This window comes from Musca domestica, unplaced genomic scaffold (genome assembly GCF_030504385.1).
Source record: "Musca domestica strain aabys unplaced genomic scaffold, Musca_domestica.polishedcontigs.V.1.1 30, whole genome shotgun sequence".
Lineage (NCBI taxonomy): Eukaryota > Metazoa > Arthropoda > Insecta > Diptera > Muscidae > Musca > Musca domestica.
Genome location: NW_026712300.1, coordinates 8,839,972 through 8,865,919, shown reverse-complemented (window position 1 = coordinate 8,865,919; position 25,948 = coordinate 8,839,972). Strand labels below are relative to the sequence as shown.

At 35.0% G+C, this 25,948-nt stretch overlaps 1 protein-coding gene across 1 annotated transcript; it reads right to left on the bottom strand.

The window, feature by feature from the left end:
• Nucleotides 1–264: 264 nt before the first annotated feature.
• LOC131803485 (circumsporozoite protein-like) lies at nucleotides 265–975 on the bottom strand. The gene has a single exon (XM_059124845.1). The coding sequence runs from the start codon at nucleotides 973–975 to the stop codon at nucleotides 265–267; it is 711 nt and encodes a 236-aa protein (XP_058980828.1).
• Nucleotides 976–25,948: the final 24,973 nt, after the last annotated feature.

Below are 25,948 nucleotides of genomic sequence, written 5' to 3'. Positions count from 1 at the left end.
AGCTATCGTTTCCTAATATTGCATCAAATGTTTCTAATTCTGGTAGAAGAAAAAAATTTGTGGGATTATTATCAAACTATTTTATAAATTTATGCTGTGTTATTTCGATGTCACCCTTAATGGACTTTGCTTTAATATTTCTTTCGTTTTTTTTTCGGACTTTTTATAAATTTTGGGTTAATGTAGTTTTTATTGCTGCCAGTATCTAGTAATATTTTTAATTTTTTGTCGTTCCCCATTTTTGCTTCGAAATATGGTAACAGTTTAATCTAAAAAATTAACAGCAGGCTGAACATCATTAGTTTCTTCTTCTTTCTTTTCGAGCGTTGTTACTTCCTCAGGAATTTGACGAAAGTAATCAGCATCATATTCAAAATCCACGTTCTGGTTATGATGGCTCATATTACCATCTTCCGGCCGATAGTAATCATAGAAGGTTTCCTTCGGAGTACAATCAGCATTTATATTGAAATTTCGCTGAAATTTACTCACTGGAATTTGAAAAGATGTTGCTGGTCTTTTTACTGCTAAATTGTTAGGTGGTCTGTTCATGTAATCGACCTGGCAGGTTTGGATTGAATTATCTACATCCATGGGCTCTGGTCGCCGATTTTGAAGATTATTTGTGAAAGCTGAATTCCTTCTAAAGTTTTCAGGAACGTTACGGTTGTGATTGAAACTAATATTACTATTGAGATTTGGATTAACGTTAGGATGAAAGTTTGGGTTGTGGTTTAAATTTTGATTGCGACTTAAAGTCGGATTAAAATTCAAATGATTGTTTGGGTTACGGTTAAAGTTTGGGATAATATTACGTCTAGGTGGAAGAGGTGGTGTCAAGGACGGTGTTCCACCAACATAGGCAAGTTCGGGATAAAATATTCTCCCATTTGTAAAAGTCGCCGCACCGATCTTATCCTTTTGTACATTATTTCTGATGGATTGTCCATGGGCATAATTTCTCCTAAATGTCATATTGTCCAACTTTAGACAAATATGTAATTCTGTGGCAAGGATGTTGGTTCGCGTACGTTTAATAATTTCGGCAAATCTCCATTCAAACCCCTTACACACGTATCTAATGCTTTTTCCCTGTAGATGTTTGTCATGGCGTGAAGGCTACTTTCTTCCTGATCTAGGAAGGAGACTTTGTCAAGTAATAGAGAAAGGTGCTGGTAAACGGCTTGATAAAATTCTGTTATACTCCTATTACCTTGACACAATATCATCATCTGGTATTCCAGCGTTCCAATGTCCCTTTTGTCCGAATAATGCATTGAAAGACACTTTTTAATGCGTGACCAATCTAGTGGTGTCCGATACGACTCTAAGGCGGTATCTGCATCACCTACGATTTTAGTGCGAATTGTATGAAGAATTGCGTAGTATCTTCCAGTTCCTTTTACCGAGTCATAGAGCTTCAAAACTCTTTCTACGGACTTTCGCCAAGAGTTAAACTCTCCCGGCCTACCAGAAAACTCTCTCAGGGACCAAACTATGTCGGGAACCTTATCTAATTCTTCTAACCTTGCAGTGACTGTCCCTATGGGGTGATCAGCTCCCTCGTCAGCCAAATGATCAGACGATATCTGCAAAGCTTCTTTTATAATTAGAGATATCTGTTCCATTTGTAATGTGGTAAAACCCGTTGATGATCCTGTTGTTTGTACCGTTGGTTGGGTCATTGTCAGTGTTCTATTTAGTCTGTCCGTAAGATTATTGATCGTTTCGTCAGGCATTGTAATAAAAGGACAATTAGTTTTAAGGAATAAGGAAGCAAAACAATGAATATTTAAGTGCTACAAAAATTTTGTGTGATAAAAAAATTTTTGTACAATCTTAATTCTTTCTATTTCTTTTAATTTAAGCAAAATAATAACTTATTATTGTGATCTTACGCTAGTATCTGGAACATAGCTGGATATTTGTTGATTTCTGAGCGATTCCGATGTTGTTCTGTTTTCTTCTCGTTGATTGTTCAATAATTTTTGCTTCTCAGTGATTTTTTTGTTAGTTGTTTGTTTATTTTTGTCTTTATGTTTTTGTTTTTTCATTAACAGTTATTTATTTTTTGTATTTCTTTTATTTAATTTATAAATGTTCACTATATGGTTCTCTTTTCTTTATATTTTTTTCTTATCATTATTTTTTTTTTAAATTATAACTGTTTCTATATTTTTTTTCTTCAAATTTGATTTATTGTTTCCGTTTATTTTGTTGTTGCAAAATCGTCAGGCAAAATCCCATTATTGTTGTTTTTATAAAAACAACGTTTGTTTATGAGTGGAGAACGATGGTAATGTTTACCAGGGGGTAAGGCAGGGAATACCTAGGTTTCGGAAAGAGCCACCAATCCTCATCAGTTCCCTTGTTTCTTGTCTGGGATATTCTCCCCAGAAGTTATTTAAAAAATAACTTCTATGACAAAAAACATTTTTTACCCAAGTGACGAGATCGTAAGCTCAATAGAAGAGGAACAAAAGAATTACATAAAACTAAAATTCTTTTGGAAAATCTTCTAAATCTTACAACCGCACTTATAAACATTTACGTCTTTCTCCACTTGTTATGCTTTCGTTCAACCTGTACGAAGTAACATAACCATGTAAGTTTGTTTTGTCTGTTACAACAAAAACCCCTTCGTCGACCGTGCCTGTGTCTATTAATAGAACAGTGTTTGGCTTGCTTGTTTGGGATACCATAGTATTTTGTTGTTGCAAAATCGTCAGGCAAAATCCCATTATTGTTGTTTTTATAAAAACAACGTTTGTTTATTAGTGGAGAAAGATGGTAATGTTTACCAGGGGGTAAGGCAGGGAATACCTAGGTTTCGGAAAGAGCCACCAATCCTCATCAGTTCCCTTGTTTCTTGTCTGGGATATTCTCCCCAGAAGTTATTTAAAAAATAACTTCTATGACAAAAAACATTTTTTACCCAAGTGACGAGATCGTAAGCCCAACAGAAGAGGAACAAAAGAATTACATAAAACTAAAATTCTTTTGGAAAATCTTCTAAATCTTACAACCGCACTTATAACCATTTACATCTTTCTCCACTTGTTATGCTTTCGTTCAACCTGAACGAAGTAACATAACCATGTAAGTTTGTTTTGTCTGTTACAACAAAAACCCCTTCGTCGACCGTGCCTGTGACTATTAATAGAACAGTGTTTGGCTTGCTTGTTTGGGATACCATAGTATTTTGTTGTTGCAAAATCGTCAGGCAAAATCCCATTATTGTTGTTTTTATAAAAACAACGTTTGTTTATGAGTGGAGAACGATGGAAATGTTTACCAGGGGGTAAGGCAGGGAATACCTAGGTTTCGGAAAGAGCCACCAATCTTCATCAGTTCCCTTGTTTCTTGTCTGGGATATTGTCCCCAGAAGTTATTTAAAAAATAACTTCTATGACAAAAAACATTTTTTACCCAAGTGACGAGATCGTAAGCTCAATAGAAGAGGAACAAAAGAATTACATAAAACTAAAATTCTTTTGGAAAATCTTCTAAATCTTACAACCGCACTTATAAACATTTACGTTTTTCTCCACTTGTTATGCTTTCGTTCAACCTGTACGAAGTAACATAACCATGTAAGTTTGTTTTGTCTGTTACAACAAAAACCCCTTCGTCGACCGTGCCTTTGTCTATTAATAGAACAGTGTTTGGCTTGCTTGTTTGGGATACCATAGTATTTTGTTGTTGCAAAATCGTCAGGCAAAATCTCATTATTGTTGTTTTTATAAAAACAACGTTTGTTTATTAGTGGAGAACGATGGTAATGTTTACCAGGGGGTAAGGCAGGGAATACCTAGGTTTCGGAAAGAGCCACCAATCCTCATCAGTTCCCTTGTTTCTTGTCTGGGATATTCTCCCTAGAAGTTATTTAAAAAATAACTTCTATGACAAAAAACATTTTTTACCCAAGTGACGAGATCGTAAGCTCAACAGAAGAGGAACAAAAGAATTACATAAAACTAAAATTCTTTTGGAAAATCTTCTAAATCTTACAACCGCACTTATAACCATTTACATCTTTCTCCACTTGTTATGCTTTCGTTCAACCTGAACGAAGTAACATAACCATGTAAGTTTGTTTTGTCTGTTACAACAAAAACCCCTTCGTCGACCGTGCCTGTGTCTATTAATAGAACAGTGTTTGGCTTGCTTGTTTGGGATACCATAGTATTTTGTTGTTGCAAAATCGTCAGGCAAAATCCCATTATTGTTGTTTTTATAAAAACAACGTTTGTTTATGAGTGGAGAACGATGGTAATGTTTACCAGGGGGTAAGGCAGGGAATACCTAGGTTTCGGAAAGAGCCACCAATCCTCATCAGTTCCCTTGTTTCTTGTCTGGGATATTCTCCCCAGAAGTTATTTAAAAAATAACTTCTATGACAAAAAACATTTTTTACCCAAGTGACGAGATCGTAAGCTCAACAGAAGAGGAACAAAAGAATTACATAAAACTAAAATTCTTTTGGAAAATCTTCTAAATCTTACAACCGCACTTATAACCATTTACATCTTTCTCCACTTGTTATGCTTTCGTTCAACCTGAACGAAGTAACATAACCATATAAGTTTGTTTTGTCTGTTACAACAAAAACCCCTTCGTCGACCGTGCCTGTGTCTATTAATAGAACAGTGTTTGGCTTGCTTGTTTGGGATACCATAGTATTTTGTTGTTGCAAAATCGTCAGGCAAAATCCCATTATTGTTGTTTTTATAAAAACAACGTTTGTTTATTAGTGGAGAACGATGGTAATGTTTACCAGAGGGTAAGGCAGGGAATACCTAGGTTTCGGAAAGAGCCACCAATCCTCATCAGTTCCCTTGTTTCTTGTCTGGGATATTCTCCCCAGAAGTTATTTAAAAAATAACTTCTATGACAAAAAACATTTTTTACCCAAGTGACGAGATCGTAAGCTCAATAAAGAGGAACAAAAGAATTACGTTTATTTTTTCTTATCATTTTTATATTATTAATCACACTCGAATATTTATTATTTCATTTTTTTTATCAATTAAGTTTTGATTTACCTTGAATTTATTCTTTAATTTATTGTTTTCATTTATTTTTTCAGCATTTATTTTTAATTTTTTTTGTTATTTTAAAACGTTTCTATTTTCCCTTTATTTTTGTATGTTTCTTAAAGATTTCTTTTTTTTCACTTTGTACAAAACTGTATCTTTTAATTTTTAATATTTTCTATTTGTTCACTTAAATTTTGTTTTATTATTCACTTTGTAGAAAACTGTTTCTTTTATTTCTTTTATAATTCTTTTTGTTCACTTTTGCCTAAGTTCCTTACACTACATCACGGCCGCTGATCTATTTTAAGATCTCCGGTTTACCTCTTATTTTCCGAAGAGGTTACTAGGGCGTGATACGTGATTTATTAATTTTTTTCCGGAAAACCCTTTATATATATATATATATATATATATATATATATATATATATATATTTATATATATATATATATATATATATATATATATATATATATATATATATATATATATATATATATATATATATATTTATATATATATATATATATATATATATATATATATATATATATATATGTATGAAATTTGTATCCTCAGGTGCATGAGTGAGCTGATGGTGGGAAATGCAGATTAAGCAGTTTGGAAGTTAGGTAGTTGTCATTAAGAATCAAAATTGAATCAATTAAATTCATTGCAGTCGGTTTTGAAAATTCATAAATAAAGGTTGTGTTAACAAACATAAAAAATATATATATTTTTTTTAATCTTTAAACATTTAAAAACTTAATTGGCGACCGAGCAGGGACCCTTAAAAAAGGTCCTTATTCGTAAAAAAAAACCCTAGGGAAAAGGGTTTTCCGGAAAAAAATTAATAAATCACGTATCACGCCCTAGTAACCTCTTCGGAAAATAAGAGGTAAACCGGAGATCTTAAAATAGATCAGCGGCCGTGATGTAGTGTAAGGAACTTAGGCAAAAGTGAACAAAAAGAATTATAAAAGAAATAAAAGAAACAGTTTTCTACAAAGTGAATAATAAAACAAAATTTAAGTGAACAAATAGAAAATATTAAAAATTAAAAGATACAGTTTTGTACAAAGTGAAAAAAAAGAAATCTTTAAGAAACATACAAAAATAAAGGGAAAATAGAAACGTTTTAAAATAACAAAAAAAATTAAAAATAAATGCTGAAAAAATAAATGAAAACAATAAATTAAAGAATAAATTCAAGGTAAATCAAAACTTAATTGATAAAAAAAATGAAATAATAAATATTCGAGTGTGATTAATAATATAAAAATGATAAGAAAAAATAAACGTAATTCTTTTGTTCCTCTTTATTGAGCTTACGATCTCGTCACTTGGGTAAAAAATGTTTTTTGTCATAGAAGTTATTTTTTAAATAACTTCTGGGGAGAATATCCCAGACAAGAAACAAGGGAACTGATGAGGATTGGTGGCTCTTTCCGAAACCTAGGTATTCCCTGCCTTACCCCCTGGTAAACATTACCATCGTTCTCCACTCATAAACAAACGTTGTTTTTATAAAAACAACAATAATGGGATTTTGCCTGACGATTTTGCAACAACAAAATACTATGGTATCCCAAACAAGCAAGCCAAACACTGTTCTATTAATAGACACAGGCACGGTCGACGAAGGGGTTTTTGTTGTAACAGACAAAACAAACTTACATGGTTATGTTACTTTGTTCAGGTTGAACGAAAGCATAACAAGTGGAGAAAGATGTAAATGGTTATAAGTGCGGTTGTAAGATTTAGAAGATTTTCCAAAAGAATTTTAGTTTTATGTAATTCTTTTGTTCCTCTTCTATTGAGCTTACGATCTCGTCACTTGGGTAAAAAATGTTTTTGTCATAGAAGTTATTTTTTAAATAACTTCTGGGGAGAATATCCCAGACAAGAAACAAGGGAACTGATGAGGATTGGTGGCTCTTTCCGAAACCTAGGTATTCCCTGCCTTACCCTCTGGTAAACATTACCATCGTTCTCCACTAATAAACAAACGTTGTTTTTATAAAAACAACAATAATGGGATTTTGCCTGACGATTTTGCAACAACAAAATACTATGGTATCCCAAACAAGCAAGCCAAACACTGTTCTATTAATAGACACAGGCACGGTCGACGAAGGGGTTTTTGTTGTAACAGACAAAACAAACTTACATGGTTATGTTACTTCATTCAGGTTGAACGAAAGCATAAAAGTGGAGAAAGACGTAAATGTTTATAAGTGCGGTTGTAAGATTTAGAAGATTTTCCAAAAGAATTTTAGTTTTATGTAATTCTTTTGTTCCTCTTCTATTGAGCTTACGATCTCGTCACTTGGGTAAAAAATGTTTTTTGTCATAGAAGTTATTTTTTAAATAACTTCTGGGGAGAATATCCCAGACAAGAAACAAGGGAACTGATGAGGATTGGTGGCTCTTTCCGAAACCTAGGTATTCCCTGCCTTACCCCCTGGTAAACATTACCATCGTTCTCCACTCATAAACAAACGTTGTTTTTATAAAAACAACAATAATGGGATTTTGCCTGACGATTTTGCAACAACAAAATACTATGGTATCCCAAACAAGCAAGCCAAACGCTGTTCTATTAATAGACACAGGCACGGTCGACGAAGGGGTTTTTGTTGTAACAGACAAAACAAACTTACATGGTTATGTTACTTCGTTCAGGTTGAACGAAAGCATAACAAGTGGAGAAAGATGTAAATGGTTATAAGTGCGGTTGTAAGATTTAGAAGATTTTCCAAAAGAATTTTAGTTTTATGTAATTCTTTTGTTCCTCTTCTGTTGAGCTTACGATCTCGTCACTTGGGTAAAAAATGTTTTTTGTCATAGAAGTTATTTTTTAAATAACTTCTGGGGAGAATATCCCAGACAAGAAACAAGGGAACTGATGAGGATTGGTGGCTCTTTCCGAAACCTAGGTATTCCCTGCCTTACCCCCTGGTAAACATTACCATCGTTCACCACTAATAAACAAACGTTGTTTTTATAAAAACAACAATAATGAGATTTTGCCTGACGATTTTGCAACAACAAAATACTATGGTATCCCAAACAAGCAAGCCAAACACTGTTCTATTAATAGACACAGGCACGGTCGACGAAGGGGTTTTTGTTGTAACAGACAAAACAAACTTACATGGTTAAGTTACTTCGTACAGGTTGAACGAAAGCATAACAAGTGGAGAAAGACGTAAATGTTTATAAGTGCGGTTGTAAGATTTAGAAGATTTTCCAAAAGAATTTTAGTTTTATGTAATTCTTTGTTCCTCTTCTATTGAGCTTACGATCTCGTCACTTGGGTAAAAAATGTTTTTTGTCATAGAAGTTATTTTTTAAATAACTTCTGGGGAGAATATCCCAGACAAGAAACAAGGGAACTGATGAGGATTGGTGGCTCTTTCCGAAACCTAGGTATTCCCTGCCTTACCCCCTGGTAAACATTACCATCGTTCTCCACTCATAAACAAACGTTGTTTTTATAAAAACAACAATAATGGGATTTTGCCTGACGATTTTGCAACAACAAAATACTATGGTATCCCAAACAAGCAAGCCAAACGCTGTTCTATTAATAGACACAGGCACGGTCGACGAAGGGGTTTTTGTTGTAACAGACAAAACAAACTTACATGGTTATGTTACTTCGTTCAGGTTGAACGAAAGCATAACAAGTGGAGAAAGATGTAAATGGTTATAAGTGCGGTTGTAAGATTTAGAAGATTTTCCAAAAGAATTTTAGTTTTATGTAATTCTTTTGTTCCTCTTCTGTTGAGCTTACGATCTCGTCACTTGGGTAAAAAATGTTTTTTGTCATAGAAGTTATTTTTTAAATAACTTCTGGGGAGAATATCCCAGACAAGAAACAAGGGAACTGATGAGGATTGGTGGCTCTTTCCGAAATCTAGGTATTCCCTGCCTTACCCCCTGGTAAACATTACCATCGTTCACCACTAATAAACAAACGTTGTTTTTATAAAAACAACAATAATGAGATTTTGCCTGACGATTTTGCAACAACAAAATACTATGGTATCCCAAACAAGCAAGCCAAACACTGTTCTATTAATAGACACAGGCACGGTCGACGAAGGGGTTTTTGTTGTAACAGACAAAACAAACTTACATGGTTATGTTACTTCGTACAGGTTGAACGAAAGCATAACAAGTGGAGAAAGACGTAAATGTTTATAAGTGCGGTTGTAAGATTTAGAAGATTTTCCAAAAGAATTTTAGTTTTATGTAATTCTTTTGTTCCTCTTCTATTGAGCTTACGATCTCGTCACTTGGGTAAAAATGTTTTTTGTCATAGAAGTTATTTTTTAAATAACTTCTGGGGAGAATATCCCAGACAAGAAACAAGGGAACTGATGAGGATTGGTGGCTCTTTCCGAAACCTAGGTATTCCCTGCCTTACCCCCTGGTAAACATTACCATCGTTCTCCACTCATAAACAAACGTTGTTTTTATAAAAACAACAATAATGGGATTTTGCCTGACGATTTTGCAACAACAAAATACTATGGTATCCCAAACAAGCAAGACAAACACTGTTCTATTAATAGAAACAGGCACGGTCGACGTAGGGGTTTTTGTTGTAACAGACAAAACAAACTTACATGGTTATGTTACTTTGTTCAGGTTGAACGAAAGCATAACAAGTGGAGAAAGATGTGAATTTAATGATTCAATGAATTTAATTGATTCAATTTTGATTCTTAATGACAACTACCTAACTTCCAAACTGCTTAATCTGCATTTCCCACCATCAGCTCACTCATGCACCTGAGGATACAAATTTCATACATATATATATATATATATACGAACGAAAGCATAACAAGTGGAGAAAGATGTAAATGGTTATAAGTGCGGTTGTAAGATTTAGAAGATTTTCCAAAAGAATTTTAGTTTTATGTAATTATTTTGTTCCTCTTCTGTTGAGCTTACGATCTCGTCACTTGGGTAAAAAATGTTTTTGTCATAGAAGTTATTTTTTAAATAACTTCTGGGGAGAATATCCCAGACAAGAAACAAGGGAACTGATGAGGATTGGTGGCTCTTTCCGAAACCTAGGTATTCCCTGCCTTACCCCCTGGTAAACATTACCATCGTTCACCACTAATAAACAAACGTTGTTTTTATAAAAACAACAATAATGAGATTTTGCCTGACGATTTTGCAACAACAAAATACTATGGTATCCCAAACAAGCAAGCCAAACACTGTTCTATTAATAGACACAGGCACGGTCGACGAAGGGGTTTTTGTTGTAACAGACAAAACAAACTTACATGGTTAAGTTACTTCGTACAGGTTGAACGAAAGCATAACAAGTGGAGAAAGACGTAAATGTTTATAAGTGCGGTTGTAAGATTTAGAAGATTTTCCAAAAGAATTTTAGTTTTATGTAATTCTTTTGTTCCTCTTCTATTGAGCTTACGATCTCGTCACTTGGGTAAAAAATGTTTTTTGTCATAGAAGTTATTTTTTAAATAACTTCTGGGGAGAATATCCCAGACAAGAAACAAGGGAACTGATGAGGATTGGTGGCTCTTTCCGAAACCTAGGTATTCCCTGCCTTACCCTCTGGTAAACATTACCATCGTTCTCCACTAATAAACAAACGTTGTTTTTATAAAAACAACAATAATGGGATTTTGCCTGACGATTTTGCAACAACAAAATACTATGGTATCCCAAACAAGCAAGCCAAACACTGTTCTATTAATAGACACAGGCACGGTCGACGAAGGGGTTTTTGTTGTAACAGACAAAACAAACTTACATGGTTATGTTACTTCATTCAGGTTGAACGAAAGCATAAAAAGTGGAGAAAGACGTAAATGTTTATAAGTGCGGTTGTAAGATTTAGAAGATTTTCCAAAAGAATTTTAGTTTTATGTAATTCTTTTGTTCCTCTTCTATTGAGCTTACGATCTCGTCACTTGGGTAAAAAATGTTTTTTGTCATAGAAGTTATTTTTTAAATAACTTCTGTGGAGAATATCCCAGACAAGAAACAAGGGAACTGATGAGGATTGGTGGCTCTTTCCGAAACCTAGGTATTCCCTGCCTTACCCCCTGGTAAACATTACCATCGTTCTCCACTCATAAACAAACGTTGTTTTTATAAAAACAACAATAATGGGATTTTGCCTGACGATTTTGCAACAACAAAATACTATGGTATCCCAAACAAGCAAGCCAAACACTGTTCTATTAATAGACACAGGCACGGTCGACGAAGGGGTTTTTGTTGTAACAGACAAAACAAACTTACATGGTTATGTTACTTCGTACAGGTTGAACGAAAGCATAACAAGTGGAGAAAGACGTAAATGTTTATAAGTGCGGTTGTAAGATTTAGAAGATTTTCCAAAAGAATTTTAGTTTTATGTAATTCTTTTGTTCCTCTTCTATTGAGCTTACGATCTCGTCACTTGGGTAAAAAATGTTTTTTGTCATAGAAGTTATTTTTTAAATAACTTCTGGGGAGAATATCCCAGACAAGAAACAAGGGAACTGATGAGGATTGGTGGCTCTTTCCGAAACCTAGGTATTCCCTGCCTTACCCCCTGGTAAACATTACCATCGTTCTCCACTCATAAACAAACGTTGTTTTTATAAAAACAACAATAATGGGATTTTGCCTGACGATTTTGCAACAACAAAATACTATGGTATCCCAAACAAGCAAGACAAACACTGTTCTATTAATAGAAACAGGCACGGTCGACGTAGGGGTTTTTGTTGTAACAGACAAAACAAACTTACATGGTTATGTTACTTTGTTCAGGTTGAACGAAAGCATAACAAGTGGAGAAAGATGTGAATTTAATGATTCAATGAATTTAATTGATTCAATTTTGATTCTTAATGACAACTACCTAACTTCCAAACTGCTTAATCTGCATTTCCCACCATCAGCTCACTCATGCACCTGAGGATACAAATTTCATACATATATATATATATATATATATATATATATATATATATATATATATATATATATATATATATATATATATATATATATATATATATATATATATATATATATATATATATATTTAACCGGATATTGAAGAGCTGTGATGTTTCATTGTGTTTTTATTTTTTAAGCAATAAATTTTTTATTAAATATATACAAATTGTTTTATTTATTTACAAAGTAATTTTCATTAAAATATAAAAATTGTATAAAATCAAGAGATTCACAAGTTGCATATTAATTATCTTAATGTCCTAACAGTTCAAAAATAGGGTTGTCATCCGCGTATAAAGGAATGTCTATTATATTTACAGGGGGTAAATATAATAGACTACCGATGCGTATATACAGGTCTAATTACGTTTTTGAATAGCCAGTGTGTCATCTTTGGATTGAAACCCCATTTAGAATCTATAGCCCTTTTACACGTTACACAACATCTATGGGCTTTGTTTGCATTTTCGTGAATGTGGTCCCTCCAATTAAGTTTCCTATCTAGAATCACATCCAGGTATTTAACCTTATTGGATATTTACCGTCTTGTTCAGGAAGATCGGTTAAAATGCGTCCGTAGGGAAAGGTTGAGCAAACGTGACTCAAAATCCCCAGTTATTTACCCTAATCTAGGGAGAATCTCTAAATAGGAGGTTCTGTGCTATTAATGGTCCTAACACATTTGTACATGACACCGTAGCAGGATTTTTGGGTGTCATGTCTAGAAGAAAAAGATGGCATATTTTCTGCAATTTTCGGCAAAATCAGAGCATTAGTATCCATTGTTTGCGTAGCAAAACTTATACGAATGGGATATTGCTTACGGGACCCACTAACCCCCGAGATTAAAGCTTGAACGTTATTCGCGCCTATATCCAATCTTTTTTGCATACATTCAGAAACAAAAGATGCTTCTGAAGAAGGATATTTCAAGGCTCTAGCTGGGTACGTAGTACCTTCGTTCACAATATGGACCATAGCTGTGCCTAGCAATATTTTTCTGCTCTGGATGGTATGAAATACCAGTCGGCTTGAAGACCCTGTGATACTGGCAGAAGTAGCATTTAGAATTACCTGATCTAGACTTATAAAGACGATTGAGTCCTGGCCTCGATGGGTATCAGCGTGTGATGCCGTTTATTGCATATAGCGCAGTTGTAAATGCTGTTGCATTTAGAGGCTTCATGGCCGTGAGACAAACAATTAAGACAACACAAATGTTTCTTAACTGTGCCGACTCTTTCAGGAACTGAAAGACTTAGGAATTTGTGACAAATTCTTAGATGATGCCTTAGTAGTTAACAAAGCGCACATTATTTAGGTAGGGATTTACAAGGTAACCTTGAGAAATAAGAGGCACTTCGGGCCGTGACGGAATATGATGTATTCGTTGCACCATTCGCAGAGAGGGAACATTTACCATTGTTTAGAGGTTCGGCGTAATCGATGCTTCTAATATCACGCAAGTTTGGATCCTTTCTGTGCGAAAATGATCCAGATTTTTACACGTTGAAAGAATTGATTTGTTTGTTGTGCTTTATTCCCAAAGAGCTACGCAGTTCTTAAGTAATCTCTGATGACACAGAAAACTAGAATAAGATTCAAGTTTTGGTCAACATATCATAATTAGACATGAACGAAATACACCCTTTATACCTCTTTGTAGTTTCTTTAACCCTGTACTAGTTTCTTTGTCATAAGTACAAAACAATGCACTCCATGCTAAGCTAAACTTTTTGTGTGTAGACGTAAACAATTTCATGAGCATTGCCACTGATTTTATTATCCAAATGGTATAAACGCCTTATATCGCTTATGCCGCTATCTTTGATGTAAATGGCTAAAAATAACTCCCTGAACCTATTCCAGGAAAGAAAATCGGCATTGAAAACTTCGATGTCACAGGGTGGCAAATTCAACCTGTGACCGAAATTTTCATTTCTTGTGAATGTGAAAGATACATTTTTGGAAGTTTCGGATCGATGCGGAATATTCGATATGGTACCTGTGTCATCGGAACGAGGTATTGAAGTGTTACTTATATGAGATTTTGGGGAAGTTACAATTACAGGTGACTTAGGCGAGGCCCGCAATTCACCTAGCTTTGATGTCGGCGGCTGAAATGCCGTCCTCATTAGAATTTTTATCATCATATAGATAATTCAGGCACGTTTCAAATTGGAATTTAACATTATCCCATAGTGTTCAGACGTCAGCTCCTTGTAATTCTAGGATGCAAACGTCGAGCTCTTTATTCCGTTGGGACCTGAAGTTGGCATTAATCTTTACAAGGGGGTAAAGCAGGGAATGCCTAGGTTTCGGAGAGAGCCGCCAATCCTCATCAGTTCCCTTGTTTTTTGTCTGGGATATTCACTCAAGAAGTTATTCTAAAAATAACTTCTATGACAAAAAAAAATTACACATTTGACGAGATCGTGAGTACTCGTAGGGTCGGTAGAATACTGTAAAAGTTCATTTATTTATAGACTTACTCCCATATAAACTTCAATTCCAAATATTTGTATTTCTAACTCTGTAGCCATATATAAAACGCATTCGGCAATACTGTGGCTAATTATATAACTATAGCTTTTTTCGAATGCGGATTCGAGAGTAATTTTTATAGGACATGATTTAGTAATCTAGCGTAGTGTCTACGTGCTATATTAGACCAGAGAAATCAGTCATAATTTACGCTGTCTTTGATTGATGTGACTATTTATGTGTTGAAGAACCTTCTTAGATTTACGGTAGTTCCTTATATTTGATGCCTCATGACGAGTGGATAGTAAGGTTAGGTTTTGCTAATATCCTACAGTTAAATAGATTAGAACAAAAGTCAACTTACGGATATTTTTGGAATAACAAAGGCTACAAAATGTTTCTAAACAAACGGAAGAATTAAGCGATGAACCGATTCGAATACACGTGACATGTGGCTATCTGCAGCATTGGATAGTAGAAATTTGACTCTGGCCAACCCAACCATTTTTAACAAGAGGAGGTCTCAGCCATCATATCCCAGCCCAAGACACGCATCATCAACATTCTTGAACATTTCAAACAAAACAACATGGAAAGCAAAGATGCATCAATGCTCCTGAAATCACTCCAACCTTAAGAATGCCCTTACAATCATGATCACAATACCCTTCTTTTCTGACTTGACCATACATCAAACTAACACATCACTTTAGTTCGATCTTATTCATATTTCAAAACATGTTAATATATTAAAAATAATAGTACTAATACAAAAAGAAATCTCGGTATAAATTCTAACAGTTATGTAAGTTATAAAAGTTGATAAAAAATTAAAAAGTAATAAAAAATATACTACAAATAAAAATTGTTAATACGGTTATTACTTCCCATGAGGATTTTGCAATGGGGTCAAACGGCTTCTAGCCGATTCATAATCAAACGGACATTTGAACAACAATAAAAATATAATAAATTGTTTTTAAGTCCGAATATTCGACTTCAACAGTCACAAAGCAACACTAAGGAATCGTCATTAATAAGGTTTTAACAAAAAACACCAAAAAATTTGTCACACCCGACCGACGTCCCTCTTGACATTCCTGACAGTAAAGAATATATTGCCTGACTGACATGGTTATATTTGGCCAATAAAATAGTGTTTTGTGAACACCTCCATGACATGGTGTGGGCAACCTATGATTCCATTATTTCCATTATTTTATTTGTGATCCAATTAGGATGCCATATTTTCAATAAATATCCCCATTATTTTGTTACTATCAAAGTCATTCGTAATTGTTTGAAAAAAGTCGCGATATTCACAGTTTCGAAATTTAAACAATCTTTTATCGTTAATTCGTTTAGAACTATGCCGTGCGGTTTTGTCTTCAGATCTTCTAAAATCGGTATGAGAGAAATTTAGATTTCTATCAGCACACTCAATTGCTGGACGGAATCTTTCATTGTTTCGTCGTGGTTGCGAAAAACTCTATGTACAACCTTGGTTGTAAGTGGAAAATGGTTCAATGGTAAGTAGTGGAAAATGGTTCAATATAAGATGGGAAGGAAATCCACCCGACATAGGAAGTCGGAACTGAATAAATCTTTCGGACTGAATTACTCTGTAATATGGTGGCATGGCCTGGAATTGCTGTAAATAGATTCGTCACAAAGGAGGATGACAAGTCATCTGACATTGGAAACAGATTTAGAATATCGTGGTATACGATCCCATTTTGCATTCTTGTCCGAATATGACGAAACACTTAAAGCACTATCTTCTCGTGAAAAAGCTCTGGGGATTCTCTCATATGTATTTCCATATTTGTATATGGTTTATCCTCGTAATTCATTCTACTCATCAAGAAAATATGGTTTCACAGAGAAACAAATTACAACAAGCTCATTTTTGTGGAAACAATCATCATCATTTTGCGTATTATCAATTAATTCATGTTGAGTATTATTCGTATCGAGTATTGGCCCCGACCTTTTGAAATAAAATCGTTTACTGAAAGGGCATGTAAAATTACTAAAGGTTATGTTTGTGTCATCGTTTGCTTCGCCACGGAAATTATTCATCTTGAAGCAGCATCGAACTTATCTAGGGAATCCTTTTTAGCAGCGTTTCAACGCTTCATAGCTCTTCATGGTATCCCTAGTTCCTAAATTTCGGATCATGGGACAAATTTCGTGGTCGCATCGTGGTCGAGATATAAAAATGGAACTTGAAAACGTTTATGTGGTTAATAACTATTCACTTCGCTCTTCTATCGGATTTCAAGAAGTGACTTAGGGAAACAGCGGTTAAAATTTTATTTTTTCATTTCCGGAAACATGCGAAAAATTACAGCTATACCTTCGAAAGATTATGTACAGTTCTACCTGGAATAGAATCGTGACTTAACACACAACCACTGTGCCCTTTTCAGATAACACTGAGTTAATAATTGCTCTCACTCCGGTCATTTTCTCATAGGTTTTTCCCTCCTAGTTCCACCTGAATCCTCAATCGGAGAAGCTCCACTAAATCTAGTGAACCGGTACCGTAGAGTCAAAGAACTTACGAAACAATTTGGTATTCGATGGCGAATACAACTACCACAAACAATTTGGAGACTAGGTTACGTATGTCATGTTTATCCTGGTGATGATGGAAATGTCAGATTTTCGCAATAAAACGTGTTATTTTTGCTCTGGTCCCACCAATGTATCGTTGCTACACGTTCGGAAAAATGAGCCATCCTAAACGCTTGCGTGCGGGTTTGAATTGAACCATTTTTCACTTAGTTCGGATCATAGAGAGATCAAATTTCCTTGTATATTCCTAACAAATCTTACGAGACACTGTGTTCGAGCGAAGAGATGAAAGAGGTCCCAAAAAAATTTTAGTTAACACGTTCAAAATTGTATATGAGTTAAATAGTTGGAATGTATAAAGGACCCATTATGTATTAAACTAGACCTCATGTGGGATCTGTTGTAAACGTTTGGCTTAATACGGAGTTTTTGGGTGGTTTATTGGAGGTACTTTGTTATATGGAAGACAAATTACACTACATCGATGGAAGATATATCAATATATTTTTGGAAGGTGTGATAGACCCAACTAAGTGTAATATATAGAAAAGAATGTCAGAATGATAAATAGTTGAATTTGCAAATTCACGGAATACAGCACCAGCAAAAATTAATAGATGGAATGAAAATGTAAAACTCCTGGAATAAAAATCGCCAAACTAACCTTGAAATATTTAGAATTTTGACATTTAACATATAAGCAAAATTTCGAAACAGGATATTAGCAAACCCTTCAAATAATATTCACCTCATCAACGCTAAGAAGGTTCTTCAACACATGAAGCCTCACTTTGCGATTGCGTAAATTATAACTGATTTCTCTGGTCCAATATTACACGTAGAAACAATGCTACATTACTTTTGCCGTAAGCCATTACAATATTCAAATGTGAAACTTGAACAAAAAAATTAAAAAATGGAGCTAAAATAATCAAAATATGGAATATGGGGAGGTACCATTATATAGGGCTATACCAACATGTGGACCTGTACAGACAATTTGCTGTCTGTCATATTTAAAATAACTTAGGTGAATAATGTCGCTAAAATCAACAAAGTACCGAAAATAGAGAGGTACCATTATATGGTACCCCCCTATATAATTTACAATTGACTAAATCGATAGGTGGAAATAGCGTGCACAAATTCTCCAAGCAAGGGAACAAATCGGCAAGACTACGCCAATATTAATGGTTGACGTTTCGTGTATGACATCGTTGGAGACTTAAATGGCCATTTAGGCTCATATCACCGTCTTAGTCCAAAAAAGGGTTAAGTAAAATAAATTAACTTTGGAGTAATAGACTTGTGCAACTCAGCAAAGCACGTGTTTCAGCAATAATGGATATGCGAAGGGTTCTAAAGTAGTAGAGACAAACGTGCGAAGAGTGACAGTTATTGTAAAAACGAAAAACATAAGACAAAAACTCAAACAAGTCTTCAAAGTTCTACAAAAGAATGAATTTTCCGACCGAAAAACGATTTAGAAAATTTAACTACGAAGGCCCCCCAATTGCAATCTTTGTGGAAATTCGGATTGGAAAGGCTGCGTCACTACATAACAAACTTCTGAATCTCGCACGGTCGTGCATGAACCTTGAACCTTGTTTAAAACAAAGCTTGGTAGAAAATATCAAGTGTTAGTCAGGTACGCAGTACATTGATAGAATATTTGATGGCATAACATAAAACTTTCTAAAACCTCCTCCCTAATTTTGTTTACAAAGGTCGCTTTATTCCCAACGTTAAGAATTATTAGGTCGTTAGTATTTAGATAATCTAGTAGGGACTGGTCCCTTTTATTAGTGTTAGTACTTCCCCACGCAATGTGGGGAGAGTTATCATCGCTACCTACTAGTACTTTGTTAATTGTTTGGTTTGTTTTGCTCACCAGCCGCTGCAGTCCCGACGCAGGTCGTAATGTCGGCGCGTCGAACGGTAGGTATACTGACGCAAGGTATATGTTTCCATTCCCCAGCCTCAGTACTGTTGAGAACTCTGGGGAGAAAAGAAAACATAAGTTTTTGTGACACATTTTACAAGTTCTCGGTCACGACCCTGAATTGGCATAGAATAGTTGGTAGTTAATATGGTTTACTCCAGAGACCTTGTTCTAAACTGTCCAAGGTTCCTGAATTAAACTAATGTGAATCTTACCTGAATTTATTAGTTTCATCAGAGCCAAGGTTGCCGTCTCGCTCCGATGAAGGTTGATTTGGATGACCTCGATCATTGGTCCTCTAGTATACGGGCTTCTTGAGATTCGGTAATTTTGTCACCGACTCCCTCCTCTGTGTTGTTTGGGGGTCTTATTTCTCCTCCTCGCTGCTACCTCCTTCCTGTAAAAGACTTCCCATCTCTTCAGGTCCAAAGTCTTATTTTGCCTTCCAAAGACTTCGAGCATACGTTTCGTCTCGAATTTGCTGCCAAATCCTCTGACGCTTTCCTACGGGGTTTTATATTTTCGATAATCCCCTTTAGGGCGGAAGTGTTGGCATGCGCAGCAAGCTTGAAGAACATTTTATTATTTTTCATGCCGCTGCTCACGATAGGTATTGGATCTCCACCTTCCATGATATGATCCAAAATGGTCTTCTTCAAAATGGTCTTTATGAAAGTTGTCTGAACCTTTGTCCCTCTAGTGTTTTTAGGCTGTCTTTGCGTAAGAAGGCGGCTTCGTACCCATTTCCTCGGTCCGTTTTCTCTTCTGTTGGACCTGGGATTTCTTTTTGGAAACCCTTAGGTTAGCAGTCGATTTCACGGTTGGGCACACCTTTCCAGTGCTGGGACTAACCTTGTCGCCCTCGGTCAATGGATTCCTATTACAGCCTCCTTTGCGAGGTCCTTGACTTAGTTTGCCCAGAGCATCTGCTCTTTTTCGCCGGCTTCTGTTCCTCAGGGGACCTTATCCTCTTGCCTACCTCCAACGGAGAGGGGGAGTATTTGTAGCTCACTTTTTAAATTTCCTGCGCCTTAGCATTTTTGCTGTTTTGTTGCCTTTTGAGCGTTCGCCGTTGGTCCCCAGATAGCTTTTTCGTTCTGGTCGTGAGGTTCGCCAAGCTGTCACTCACTTCTTCTATCGTCTTGTGCGCCACCCACTGTCTGTTTTGTTGCCCGAAGGCTGCGTGCTACAAATGGAATGACAAAGTTAATATACCCTCCATAGAAAGGTGGAGGGTATAAAAATAAGTAGTCGGTGAATTATTATGAATCGCTAATATTTTACTGACGTCATTGAATTTTTCCAACTCTTGTTATAATCTTTTTGTGGGAAACATTGTGTCATTGCTTTACCATATAAATTGTTGACGTCTAAATAATAAATATTTACCCCGGGTTTACTAGGGTCATAGTCTGCAGTGGGTTTACTATTGGCTACAAAATGTCTATTTGATCACTGTGTAATTCCACCTCTAATGCTATTCTTACTGAAATTATACATGTTAATATCTGCAAATTGCTCTAATTCAACACCCGTGCCCAGCGTGAAATATCGGCAAGGATCAAGTCTATGGTGACGGAGGCATAGACTTCGAAAGTTTTCGAACACATCAGCCCATAATTAGACATCTGTTTTTAAATACAACTCCGTATAATCCATAAAATTTTGATATTCAAAGTATCGCCATACATTCTGCGCAAGTCTATGATCATCTAACGATCACTCACTGTCAGTCAACCTCTTGTAAAATTCATTTCGATCCGGCAATTGTCGTTCATGTAATTTTTTATGAAGCGACGTATTCATTTTCTAGTTAGCAGATTGAACTGATCATCATTTGGAAACTGTTTACGAACAGCTTGAAATGCGTTTTAGGTAGATTTTTTGCTAAACTATCCAAACTGGAAGACATAAACGAAAACTGTCTAAGAACCTTAACTCAGATTTATTCCGCCATTGCTTTTTCCCAGCATTGGATCCACAATAAATATAAAATTTACTAAGATTTTCATAAAAACTACATTTTATATAATAACTAAATGCGCAATGAATGTGCTCTTTTACCGAATCTGTGTTCGTGTTGAGGTTCTCCGGATTGCAATCTTCTAGGACACATTCGGCATCCAGAAGACCGCAAATGGTACTCTCTCTTTTTTGTGGTAGTTTTTAAAATGAATGATGTTTTCTCCATCTTTTGACATCTCCTTTACGAACCCAATAAACTCCTTCTGATGTTTCTCATATACGGCTACCGTTTAGAATCTTTGTATGCAATCATTATAAATTATTGATCTACTTTTATGTGCTGTCAATTGCGAACGTAATAACCTATAAATATGTTTATTCATTATTTATCATATTTAACAGTAATATTACTGTGATATATTAAATTACCGTGACATATCCATAATCAATATATAGTGGAACCTGTCGTCCTCATGAATTTGCATCATCTTTTGTTTGGTGGTTAGATATTAGGGTCCAACGATCTGATTTCCACCATAGCCGAAGATATTAATGCTAATATCTTCATTATTCGCCTCAAAATCCTTGATGAGTTATATTTGTATTTATATAGAGCTTTATAAGCCCAACAAGAATCTCTTTCATTAAATTCTGAAATTTTTATAAATTATACGAATTACGTGATCGTGGAATATTTGGCTTATATTATCACCTTCCGTTATCAACGACATTTTCGACATATGACAGAAAATTTGTTGGCTTGTGTTCAAAACAATATTTGATGTTAATGGTTCATCATGTTGATTTGTGGGCTTAATATATTCTCCTATAAGCTCAATGTTTAATTTTATAGGTGTATTTCACTCTCGACCAAGCTGACTACTGATTCTTTTGCTCAATAATTCATTTGGTAGAAAAACTGTTAGTATGTTTTTGCTGAAAGAGTTTTTAAAAATGCTCAAATTTTCATTAAAAATTTGTTTAATTGCACGTCGATGTTCATCACTACGAAGGTGAGCCGACTTCGCACCCCTTTATGGTACTCATTGCAGAATTTGTTTCCACCTTCACTTTGTTGGGATGGAGTCTATGATGGTTGCTGTGTCAATTCACTTTGTGCAGACGTTTGGGAAATGTCATTAAATATTTGCGTTTAATAGTGAACGTTTCGTAGCAAAAATCGTAAATATGTTGTGCCATTTTCAATTTGATGTTGATGCTTGCGATTGAATTTCTTATTTTATACTAAAGCTATTAAAAAAAACTGTGTACTGTATTAACACTATTCATTTCTATAGGAAACCTAAGAACCCTCCACTAACAGACACATATGTATTTTTTTCAAAATATTTTTCATCCTAGATCTTCCAAAACACAACAAGTACATGTGGGATACTGGAATATCTAGGATCAGAATGCCTCAGTAATTCTTAAAATGTTGCAAATGACTTCGTACATCTTCGGCGTCAAAAATAATTTTGAACAGTTTTCCTATATGGATTGAATTTAGTGAGCAAAAATAATATCAAGTACATTTTTTACAACTTTTTTGATAATATGTGTCACAAGTGGTACAGATGGGATGATACTGAGTGAGGGATGGCTTAAGAAAAAACCAAACAATGCTCACTTACACACAAACACATCGCTTCAAACATTCCCAATGAGAACAAAAAACCAAAACACAAAAATAACAAACCAAAAAAAAACATTTTTCATTTATTACCCTCAAGTGATGACGGCTGTATGTAGGGATCAAACGCATGCGCATCCGACTGTAGGGTTGTGTCCACGCTAACATATGAAAAAATGCACAAATTTCTTTCTAAGGGCTCAAGTGTTCATACTCATGTAACAACAAAGCTCATGTAGCAACAAAATGTGCAACAGCATATGACTAGATAAACAAAGCGGGCCAAGGTCATTCAATCCTGAGGAAAACGCATGTGTGAAACACACGTCATAAACACATCATATTTGCACTAAACATGAATTAATAAAACTATGGAAAGAGTAACATTACCACACATAAAAACAAAAACCAATACAAAACTGTGTATAACACACATGATCGCACAGCCTGACGACACATTAAATTTCGAGGAAAAAACGCAAGTGTCAATAATGAGATTTAGACACACATCAAATTTAAATGGAAAGGGTAACATACATGATCACCCTGGCAGACAACAATCAATACAAAATAGGAGACTAAACAATAGGAAGGGTGACATGCTTCCCCACACGGGCAGGCAAAATCAATTAACGTAAAGGTCGTAAACTTTTATATAACTCGCCACTTCCTACTACTCAGCTACATTCGGTATTTTTAAAATTTTAACGGATGTTATTGTTTTTGAGAATTGCCAAACTCGTTCCAAACTTACACCTTTTTACTTGTTTTTTTTTTTTTTTTTTGTTTTAAGTTTCGCATTTAAATATTGTAAAGGCTTATGACTTAAGTTGTCTATGCAGGTCCACTTCGTCGTATATACCCTAATATTACGGCTACGGCTAAGATTACAACAGAATTTTTACATATTTTTTAATTTAAAAATTGCCGAATTCGTTACAAAAAGTTCAGCCCGGACGAACTTCTAGATTTTCATACCCTTCACCAGGGTATAGGGTATATTAAGTTTGTCGTTCCATTTGTAACACCCCGAATTATACATTTTAGACCCCACAAAGTATATATATTCTTGATCAGCATAAAACTCTATGTCAATTTAGCAATGTCCGTCCGTCTGTGGAAATCACTGTAGCTTCCGAACGAAATGAAGTAGGTTGATAAAATTTTACTCAAATGTGTGACTTTTGGTATTGAAAATGGGCCATGTAGGTCCACGTCTTTGTATAGCCCCCATATAACGGTAGCTCCCGATATTCGGTGTTCTGATGATTTTAGCCACATTATTTACCGGGTTTGTAACAAATTTGGTATTTGAAGTTCCAATGAATACTACGGCCTACAACAGAAAATTGTCCACGTCTTCGTCTAGCTCCCATATAACGGCACCGCCCGGTATTTGGTATTTGAAGTCCGTAATCGATACTACAGCCTAAGACAGAAATTCGAATGTGCAGGTCCACGTCGTCGTATAGCCCCCATATAACGGTACCTCCCGATATTCAGTATTTTGATGATTTTAGCGACATTTCACGGGAATTGATTCAAATTTGGTATTTGAAGTTTGTAATGGATACTACAAGTTCTGGTCCACGATTTTATTGTTTTTGAGAATTGCCACATTCGTTCCAAATGGTGGAGGATATTCATAGTTCGGCACTGCCGAATTTACAGCTTTTTTACTTGTTCTTTTTTCTACGTTTCGTATTTGAATATCGTAATGGCTTTTGGCAAAAGTTACCTATGCAGGTACATAAATTTGATGTGTGTATTCATTATTGACACTTGTGCTTTTTCCTCAAGATTAAATATGTTGGCTGTGCGATAATGTGTGTTACACATAGTTTTGAATTAATTGTTGTTTTTAAATGTGGTAATGTTACCCTTTCCATAGTATTATTAAACCTAGTATAGTTCAAATATAATGTGGTTATGACCTTTGCGCGCTCTGTTTATCTAGTCATATGCTGTTGCACATTTTGCTGCCTGTATTAATGCTAGCATTGTTGTTACATGAGTATGAACACTTGCGCCCTTAGAAAGAAATTTGACTCGAGTTGTTGTTTTTCGTAATATGTTAGCGTGGACACATCCCTAGAGTCGGATGCGTTTGATCTCTATATACAATATAAATGGGAACTATACAAAGACTTGGACCTGCACAGACAATTTTCTTTCTTAAGCTTTAGTATCTATTACGAACTTCAAATGTCAAATTTCGGTAAAATTCCTGTGAATAACGTCTCTAAAATCATAAAAATTTCGAATATTGGGAAATGCCGTTATATGGAGGCTATACGAAGACGTGGACCTGCAAAGAAAATTTTTTATGTTAGCCCATAGTATCGATTACGAACTTAAAGTACCAAAAATCGCGTGGACCTGCATAGACAATTTTCTGTCTTAGGCTGTAGTATCCACTACGAACTTCAAATACCAAATTTCAAACAATTCCGGTGAAAAATGTCGCTAAAATCCTGAAACTACCGAATAGCGGAAGGTGCCATTATTTACAGACTATAATAAAACGTGAACTTGCCATTACGAATTTCATATACTAAACTTGAAACAATTCCGGTGAATAATGTTGTTATGTGGAGCCTATACCAAAACGTGGACCTACATAATTTACATATGAGTATAATGTCATCAACGTACTTCATTTCGTTCGGAAGCTAGAGTTATTTCCACTGACGGACGGACCCCGCTTAGTCGACATAGAATTTTATGCTGATCAAGAATATATATACTTTTTAGGGTCTAAAATTAAAATGTATATTTCGAGGTGTAACAAACAGATTGTCTAACTTAATATACCCTCTATACTATAGTGTAGGGTATAAAATCCCTATACAAAACTTGGGAGGAAAGATCGGGTTTTATTCAGGTACGCAGTACATTAATAGAATATTTGATTACATAACATAAAACTTTCAATTTCAATTAAAGAAAGTTTGCGGAAACACATCTTAAAAATGCATATTAAACGGGAGAATATTACATACCTTTTTAATAATATGAAGCGACCGCGAAGAGGTATTGTTCTAAAATTTTGTACATATGATTACTTATATTGCACAGAAGGTTTTCTAAAATTCCGAAAATCTGTTTCAAAAAAGACTCAAAATATACAAAGAAAAATTAAATATATAATATCCGCCAAAATCTACTTAAAAATGTGTAAAGCCTCGAAGCATGCAAATCTCCCAATCTTTCCGACCTGAAAATCTTTCCGATAAAAATTTGGTATACAGAGTTGTCTCAATATTTTTCTAAGACGATTTACCGAATATCGGTACC

Coding starts and splice junctions, on each gene's coding strand:
- LOC131803485 (XM_059124845.1), bottom strand. CDS start 975: ATGACATTTAGGAGAAATTATGCCCATGGACAATCCATCAGAAATAAT.